Source organism: Manis pentadactyla, chromosome 18 (genome assembly GCF_030020395.1).
Source record: "Manis pentadactyla isolate mManPen7 chromosome 18, mManPen7.hap1, whole genome shotgun sequence".
Classification (NCBI taxonomy): domain Eukaryota; kingdom Metazoa; phylum Chordata; class Mammalia; order Pholidota; family Manidae; genus Manis; species Manis pentadactyla.
Window position 1 is genome coordinate 16,963,289 of NC_080036.1, and position 9,545 is coordinate 16,972,833.

Below are 9,545 nucleotides of genomic sequence, written 5' to 3' on the forward strand. Positions count from 1 at the left end.
ACAGTGGTGTTGGTAGATCAGAGTCTTTAATGTGGTGGCACAGAAAGCAGAAGGGGAGCATTTAACACTGATATGATTTCTTTAAACAGTTTCTGCTTTTCCAAATTAGAAATCTCTAGGGAATATTTTCCATACAGAGCCCCCCTCCCTAATGGTAGAACACCACCACAATGAAAGGGGTTTCTAAGCAGCTTCTCAGGGGGTTCTTGGAGCTCGCGGAGTAGTACCACAGGCTTCTGCATGCGCAGGCCTCCCTGGTGCCCTCCAGAGACCTCGCGCAGGCAGGACCTTCTTTCTGCATGACCAAGACCCTGAAGGAGATTTGGGCCACTTGCTTGTGCTGCGTAGGCTTTTGTGAGCCCTTGATGTCTACCACCCCATGCAGTTAAGCTTCAGAAATGCCAGCCATGATGGCATCCACCACAAATTAATAGTAAGCATCACTCAGCTCAGAAGCAGGGTGGACAGAGCCCTCACCCTAAGGTGGCAGTCAGAACCCCAAATTCTGCCAAGTGGCCAGGATGGACACAGGTGTGTCCCCTGTGGAAGAGCGCAGTATCACAGCAGCCCTGGAAGTTTGTGCGAGGTGCCGGTGTGCACCTGGATGACGGCAGCCCCAGTGTGTCAGGCCACGGGCCATCTCTGTGCAGGCCTCATGACATCCTCATGCCATCCATAACCCCTGGGCTTTCTCTCCCCACCGTCCCCTTTAGCTGCTCTGACCTACAAATGCACACGGGACCAGTGGACGGTGTACTGCCGGGTCATCCGGGAAAAGAACCTCTGCCAGGACATGCGGTGGTACCAGCGGTGCTGCCAGACGTGCAGGGACTTCTATGCGAGCAAGCTGCGCCCGCCACGGCCGCCACCCCCGAGCTCATGACACGCGGCCCAGCGGTCCCGCCACACTCCGACGCGAGGTCTGAGTCCTGATGACACGGCTAGTTGACAGCCCAGCAGTCCTGTGGCCAGGACCCCCCAGAGCACACCGCCACTCACCCACAAGCCTGTCCCAAGAGTCCAATTGCATAGAACTTGAAAGTGGACTTGGCATATGCCATTAGTGCTTTTGTACTTAATATATTGTTAACAGCCACTGGATGGCTTTCTGCAGTAAGAAAAAACTAGGCACGAGTCACAAAAGAATTGTAATATCTAATGTCCCGTGTACCTCAAAGGGAACGCCTCTGACAGACAGTTGTCAAAAGAAAGAGACGTCATTGAATGCTTCTGTCTTGGCTTCCTTTTGACACTTGAATTCCTGGTGCTCAACGTGCCCCAGGGGTACTATCCCAAAAATGAGACACTTTTTGTTAAAACAGGCTTTATTCTGAAAGCTGGCGACAGCCCGGATGGAAGGACAGGTGTCAGCAAGCCTCTGCTAATGGCTTTTCCGGAGAGGGCTGGCCTGCCAGAGCCCTCCTTGGCCACCCAGGAATCAGTGCTTGCCTCCCTGCCCATCTCCGAGAACATGCTCGCTAGAGATCTTGAGCTTTGCGTTGGAAGTCTTGTCCCCGACAGTTTCCATCTGTGGCAGCCAAAAAGGACCCCAGGGCCATATAGTTCTGCATACCACCCATGTGAGGGGAAACATTCCAGAAGCATGTGGGCTTGGGAGACATCTAACTTTCAGATTTCTGTCGTCCACCACATAGGGAAACAGAGAACCTTTCTTCAAGGTGGTATGAAACGGGACGCATGTTCGTTTAGTGGATGGGACTCCTACCTGGCATAAAGGTGAGCTCGGGTGTGCAGGAGTCTCCTCTACAGCTGTAGTCAGTACTTCACAAAGCTTTGCATCTTGTGCATGGCCTCCCATTGGCCTTGGCCATCAATCTGAAGTCACCTCCTGTTAGAACCTCTGAGGACTCACACTCAGGCCGGGCCACTTGCCCTGGCATGAGGCAGGTTTCTGCAGAGGCCGCTCGGCCTGGTGTGCTGGGGTCAGTAGGAGTGTGTCACCTGACCGGGATCCCTGCATGCCCACCAAGCCTTCCTGCAGCCCAGACCTTGCGATACCCATTATCACCCACTGTCATTATTGGCCATCCTAGTTGGGCAAGGATGACTCAGAAAAGCGTGAAGAAAGCCATTCCCTCCTACAGTCCTCTCAGCCCTCAAAACAGAGCTATGCCCTCTGGGAGCCTGGGGAGATGACAGGAGTGGCGTCTCTCAGAGTGCAAATGGCAGGACCTGGCCCCGCAGGAGCTGAGAGGAGGAGAAGATCATAGATGCCAGGAGGCCTGCTTGCTCACTCGCTTGGTGGGTGTTTGATGGGTGCTTATGTTCCAGGACTGAACCATGAGAAACCACCTCCTCCACCCGTGTTCCAGACAGGGGAATCTCACTTAGGTCAACCTCCCTGGAGTCATCTCCAAGGGTGGCTTGGTTTATTGGTGCTGTGTTTATGTATTTGTTTTTGTTTGGGGGGGTGTTTGTTTTTCTGATGTCACAACTTTAGGGTTAGCTTAAATCAGAAAGAAAAAAACAAAAACAAAACCCGCTGCCTTCTCAGCCCTGTCTTACAGGCCGTGGTCCAGCTTTTGAGTTTAAATACCCCAGAGACGGAGGGGTGCAAGGAAGGCAGGGAAGGGATGCAGTTCCACCTGAATCCATGAGAAGTGTCGGGAAACCTCCTTGGGTGCTCTGCACATGCCAGGATGGAGCAGTCCACCCCGCAGCCTGACCTGCCAGCAGGTGCACCAGCACCTGTGCAAAACGCTGTCCTCCCCAACTCAGACTCGCCAACCCCCTGCTTCCATAAAACCCTCAAATTCCTGGGGAACCAGGGTTCAGTTTTCTGCCAGCCCCCAGTGGGCTGTGCTTCACCACAGAATGACCAGAGGCCCCTAGAAGCCTCTGGGGCTAAGCTGCAGAGCCAGTGTGGCCAGCAAAGCATGGCTTTGCTTGCTTTTTTGCACCTGAGCTGTGTGTGTGTGTGTGGCCACAGGTGAGGCCACTTCCTCTCGTGCTGCCGAATTTTCCCCATGGCAAATGGATGCCCATGGCAAGGGCCTCACACCCTCCAAATGGAAATGACTGATTTAGTTATTGTTAAACAACACCCCACTGGTCTCCCAAATCCGTGTCTTTCTGAGCTCTTTGAGCTCAGGCTGGCGCTGTTGTTCTCAAGTTCACCAGCCTGCCTTCTGTTTGCGATACAAGCAGTGATGGGTTTTGTTGAGGCCACACTTGCTCCACTTTGTACAGAAGACATTGAAACCCTGTGATGACAGCAGTGATGTTTGTTTCTTGTTAACAATACCCTGTACTGTCACTCAAGTACTGTACCTTTTTGGTTGCACAGATGTGTCACTAACAGAGTCTTAGGATCTTATGGTGCTATTTTCATTGGTGCAAATGAAACCCTCTCACTTGACCATGGCTTGATATTATCACAACACAGGGAAAGATCATCAATGGCAATAATATCATTGCTTTGTTCTCTTTTCTTCATTTCAGAGTCAAATGTATATATTTTCCAGTAGCTAACTTACGTTACGTACTGTACCCATGGTAATTGTTTTTGTTTTACTTTTTGGTGCTGGTTTCAAGAGGAAAAAAAAACAAACAGAAGCCAAACATGGGATACCACTGTAAATGAAAAATTAATCATGTCATTGGAAGCGAGCTGAATATTGTTTAATAAAATGTGTTTCCATAACAATTTTAAGCTGTCTATGAAGTAAAAGACAAAAGCCAGTCCTCAGGACAGAAAGGCCGTGTCCTTTCCTTCTACAGCGTCACACAGCTGGCCTGGGACTTGGCCACAGTGAGCAGCAGCCTGCAGACCACAGCTGTGGATGGAGTCAAGGGTCACTGGGAAATGCAGTTCTGGCGGGTGGCTGTGTGTCCCTAAGCAAGCCCTGACAAATCATTCAGTCCTAGGCCTCATCCTGTGTGTTTGCAAAACCCTGGGTGGAGACATGAAGGTCTGACAGCTGTGCTGTGAGTCTGGGTGTCTGATGTAGAGCAGCCCGCAATCCATGGGGCACAGGGACCCCCGCGGCAGGGGGCCCCTCGGAGCTCAGGCCCTGGTCATGCCAGAGTGGGCAACTGCTCCCTACAATATTGCCTTTCCAACCTTTAGCTCCCAGTCTAACCCTGCTGGCAGCCCAAACAGCTTCCCTCCGCCTGCAGGCATGAACAGGAGTCCAGCCCCACCGACCTGCCCGTCGACACAACCAGGGCACCACACCATCAAAGCTGGGACTGCTGCAGCCATTTGGACCCCAGCCGAGGCCTGACATGGAACAGAGATGTCACAGCTCCTTCTCCTGGAGGGTATCACTGGCTCCTGGCATCAAGGAGAAAGAGCTCCCCAGCCAAGAACTTGGAATCCCATTGGACAGCACTTCATTTTAAAGCCGGAGCAGCACCCAGAAATTTCACGAAATAAAGACCATTTGTTTAATAGGCAATGAACTGCCCCTAACAGCCCAGCTGCCAGGAAATCTGTAGCTTGTGTTCATTCTCAAGAGCAGTCAGCCACCTGCCTCAAGGACCTGTTAGAACTTTCTCCTCCTTTCTCTGAGAGTTCTGATCTCTCTGGTAGGTTAATTTCAAACAGCCTGGACAGTATGTAATTTCTTTATAAACTGCTTGCATTCCTGGGTGGCCCTCAGCAGATTCTAGTTTTCAGTGGAATTGATAAGCAGTTAGTGAGTGTGGAGTGGGCTTCTGTTAGCGACCATGTCCTGGAACCTCTGAGCACACAAAAGGCCCACCGCAGAGCCCACAGCCCCACTGGGCAGACAAGCCTGGGGACCCGGACAACAGAGAACAAGAGCTGCAAGAGTTCCAAGAGAAAGGTCAGGGCTTCCTTTGTGGGTTTGTTGATTGACCTCTGGACATGGGCTAGAATCATGTACAATGGTGCTCTTCCTCTACAAAGGGTCCGAGCAAAAGCCCTTACATTTCTACTTCTAGAGACAAGCCCACCTGCGGTTGTGCCTTCCTTCTCTGTGTGGTGATGGAAGCAGTGTCCCAGCCCTCGTGGAAGCTTACCCCTCACACTTGCACCAGCCGCCAGCAGTTCTCCACAGGCTGTCCCCACCCCCTAACTTTCATTAGCTCTGCAGACCAACACCACTCTTGACAGGTCACCAGTGAACTCCAGGGCACCCGATTGCACAGATATTTGAGCACCCTGTTCTCCAGCTCTTAGCAGCCCTTGCTTCGGGGACATCCTCTCCTCCCGGCTTCCACTGTTTCACTCCCAGCACCACTGTCTGCTGACCTTCCTACTCCTCCTGTACCCCCCTTTCTCTGCCAGCTCTCTAGGTCCCCTGGAGCTCAGCCCTATGCCCCCTTCTCTCTCTGCACTTCTCCCCAGGTCATGTCTCCTAAACCCAAGATATTTAAAGCTCTGTACATTCTGGTATTTCCCAGACTAACGTCTGTGGCCCTGACCTATCTCTTGACCTCCATATTCACCCAGGGCCTCTCCACATGCCCAGTCAGCCCCAGAGGGAGCTCTGGGACTGGGATGGTCCTTCAGAGTTGTCCCAAATCTGAGATTTGGAGGGGACAGCTCACCCTGCTCCATGTGGCATTACCTGGGGTGGCTCAGAGGACAAATAGAGGCTGTCCCATCACCTCACTAGGACTGTCAGCCAGAACACCCCCTAAGGGGACTCTCCAAGGGGGTGCTGAGCAACCCTGAAGCACAACAGAAGGGTTTCTGTGGCAAACACCCCGGGGAGCAGGACACTCCTGACAGCTGGGTCACCTCATGTGACAACTCACATTCACGTAGCATCACTTCCACCTCCTCTTATACATTGAGGCAGTCACAAGGTCCTACTCACGTTCAAGGGGAGCGGACCAGGAGTCCACCTCTTGCTGGGGTAGGGGCAAGGCTCTGGAAGACCAAGTGGGATGGGAAATACTGTGGCTGTTTGTGGGGAGATTCATGTACCCCCATATGCAAAATACACTCACCCTTCTCCCCAAGTCTCATCCCATTTCCACATCAGGGTCAGCCTCAACGTCCAGGAGTTCATCGTCTCCGCCAGGTACAGACACAGGCAGGCTTCCTCCCATGTGTCCCTGACTCAGGGACTGCTTCTTGAGCACTATTTCTCTCAATCTGAAGGCCAGTGAACCCCCCAACCCCCAAGAGAAAATGGTGGGGTGGGCATAAAAGGACCACTATAGACACCTTCTATTTTAAAAGGAGGGGAAGGGGAAGCAGGTAGCAGTGAGTGCCCACAGCAGTTGTGAAGCCCAGCATGGCACGTGGGGCTGGCTGTGCCAGGCTCAGCCTGCTGCCTGGGCATGACTCTCCCTGGCCTGCCTCCGGAACCCACAGAGACTTGCTGCTTGTTGTAGCGCATTAAGAGGAAGCAAGATGCAATCAAGTGTCCTTCCCCTTGGAGAGGATGTCCTAACGTGTCCCCGGGCCGCTGAACTCCTAAAAATGTCACCGATATAATGTGTCCCTGAGTCTTCCTGGGGCGTCTCTCCCACCCACTTGAGGGCAGCTAGCTTACCAAGGCCTCCGGTTTACTTGCTTCTTCTTGCTCGTCTGGTCTGATTAACATGATGTCAGGGGCACCGTGGATCGGTCGGTGTGGATTCTGCCGAGGGCCCATACAGCCCAGGCCCTTTGGGGCTGTAACAGAGGGAGCGTTGACCTAGCCCTGGAGAAGGCTGTCCGTAAAGGCGCTGCTGTCCGTCACACGTGAATGCGGCTGCTCTGGTCTGCCTCTCTGTGCGGATAGAAGAGAACGCACTCCCCAGCTCACACACCTTGTATCTTGAACTTTGTTCATCCGCTCCAGCGAAGATACTGCATCTGGCACCACAGTTCCTTTGGGGCTAATTCTTGGTTAAGACTGCCTGTCCACTGTCATGTGACAGGACTGAAGCTAAATATAGTAGACACCAAACTGATGATCTTCAGCCGTTGATGGCATATGGTGGGGACAGCCGTCCCTGCATCCTCTAGGTCTTTAAGCTTGAGCCCCACTGTGCCATTCTCCCTGGGTTGCAGTATTGCTGTTGACTTACTACCTTGCCTGAGGAGAGGGAGGCGGTTTCACAAGTTTCCACTTGGCCTTCCCCATGGTAATAGTTCTTCATCCCATAGGCCAAGGACCAAGTTTATCCATTCCAAATGTACCTCCAGGGACAAGGGAAATGATCATAGCGTGACCTCCGGGTGCTACTAGGCCACCATATACCAGGACTCCGTTTATTATCTGAACCCCATTCCCCTTCACCCTAAAAGTGGGACCATGATAACACCCTGGGTCCCCAACAGCAATGTCAGCTTGGATCTTGTGTGCAACCGGCAATTGATAAAAGCAATCACCCAGCGAATTTGTATTGTCCTTCTCCAGTGCCTCAGTAACGCCCAGAGAAGCCACTGAATTTTTTTTTTGCCTTGTAATCTCTATTTCCCTGTATCTTTCCAATGACTTAGGCCGTGCACCACCAGTAAAAGCTTTAACCATTGCCCTGTACAGATAGATGCCAGGGGCACGGGTCCCTTTTGTCTAGCTGGCAGGTGGCACAGCTCTTAAACCCTTTCTTAGGGTCAGCTTCCCAGGACCACTTGTGGCACCAGCTGCCTTATTTTGGACTCGTGGGAACCAGTCTCTCAGATGGAGGTTTGTGGGGGGGGGGGCTCACTGGGAGGCGCCCCCCGGAACCCTGTGATGGGGTAAGAACAGCAGGGCTGGGCACAGGGAGACAGCGAACTCGAATGCAGTCATAACAGGGGCTCCGCTGAGCCCGTGGGGGTCTCTGGGGCTGGAACGGTTCCTCAAGGTTGTCCTGACTTGAGGCCGGGGAGCAGGCCTTTGTGCATCACCGGCTGTGAGATACCCCAGGGAAGGAGTGTCATCTTCTGACCCTTCTGTGGGGCCCAGTGCCGGGGACCAACCCAGCTGAGTCAGCACTGCTGACAGCTGGGGAAATGAGGGCCTCTGTCTGGAAACCTCTGTGTCACACACACACTGCTGCATGCCTCAAACTTCGATTTTCCAAAATTGAATTCCCAATTCCCTCCCTCTGATAAACTCCTTCCTTCTGGAAGCTTCCTCTTCTCAATAGATGGCACCATTGCCCACTAACGCCTGACACTGAAACCTCAAAGTCATCCCTGTTTCCTCTGTCTCCCTTCCCATCCCCAGTTCAATACAGCCATAAATACCATTGGTTTCACCCCCAAATTGTGTCTCTAATCTGTCTGCTTCCCTTCTATCTCTGCCACCACCTAACACCAAGTCGCAGACTTCTCCCAGGGCCCTGCGAACGCTTCCTGTCTTCCTCCCTTCTCTAGCTCTTTCCAATACCTTGTCCACACCCTAGGCAGGGGAATATTTCAAAAACATGAATCATGGCCTTCCTCCACTTAAAACCCCTCAGTAGCTTCTCACGCCTGGAGTTGCTCATCTTACAGCCCCGGGAGCTGCTGTGCCTGCTGACCTCATCTCCTGCCCCCGCCTCCTCACGCACACCCACATCACCCACACAGCCCCCTCTCCCCCCATGAGCCTCCACTCTCCTCCCCGCTTTGGGTCTTTGCAGGTCCTGTTCCTTTTGCCCCCCCACCCGACTTCTTCCCATGGCTGGTTATCTGCATCCTTCATGGCACAGCAGAGATGTCATTCCTCAGACAGACATTCCTTGAACACTGTGGCTTCCCAGTCACAGTGGCCAGATTTACTCCCTCCTCAGTCCTTGTCCTAACCTAGCATTACTTTGTTAACTTTTAAATTTGCATTTGTTTGCAGATTCAGCCTCTTTTCCTATCTAAAAAGTTTCCCACCAGGGCAGAAAAACACATCCCTCCTGTGTTATGGTTAGATCCCCAGGGCCCAGTCCCTACGTGCTCAGAGTGAACACGCCCTTTGCAAGATGCAATTAATATTGTTCAGATCATTTTCAGATAAATTCAGGATTTTACCAGATGGTGTATATACTAGATGATAAAAATGCACTCTGAATCCAATGATTTTTTTTTTTTGGCATAGACCTTAAATGATACAAATATTTGGAAAACTAGTTGTAAGTCAGTGAAAACAGACGTTTGCAGTTTTTCAAATTCTCCCCCTTGTCATCCACCCCTTGCCCACAGAGACAGGTGTTTCCAGGTGGTTGCCATGGTGATCCTCAAGCTGTTTTCTCTCCTTTTCATTTTATCTTTGGAAAAGGAAAGTGCGCAGGAGGCAGAGAAAAGTCCGCAGTGTGGTAAGATCTTTGTAAAGCTTGATGTGGCGCCACCAGCTGGTGTTTCTGGGGTAAAAAGTACCCGTGAGGCTCCTGGTGCTGTCAGGACACAGCTGCGTGCCTGGCTGGGCTCCAGGGCCACCTGGGTGCTCACTGTGCCACTGCCTTGACCAGCCACCCCTCTTGTAACCCCCATGCGCTATAAATGTGTCAGCCCTTGACTTTGAAGCCCTTCGCAGAAGAGCAACAACCCCTTTCAGACCTCGAGCTGCTTCAGCATTTCAGGGGGTAGCATTCCAAACTGACCAAGAAATTAGGTTTTCCTCCTGGAATTTTTTTTTAGGAGGACACTGGGGTTTCCCTTG

General features: G+C 52.1%; 1 protein-coding gene across 4 annotated transcripts in view; it reads left to right on the top strand.

Moving 5' to 3' along the window:
- ADAMTS17 (ADAM metallopeptidase with thrombospondin type 1 motif 17) overlaps positions 1-3,667 on the top strand; it is a 317,548-nt gene extending 313,881 nt beyond the window's left edge. For all 4 annotated transcript variants that reach the window (XM_036878662.2, XM_036878663.2, XM_036878664.2 and 1 more), the window contains one exon: positions 714-3,667. In XM_036878662.2, the coding sequence (XP_036734557.2) occupies positions 714-883 (170 nt within the window). In that variant the 3' untranslated portion in view covers positions 884-3,667. The remainder of the gene's footprint in view (positions 1-713) is intronic.
- Positions 3,668-9,545: the final 5,878 nt, after the last annotated feature.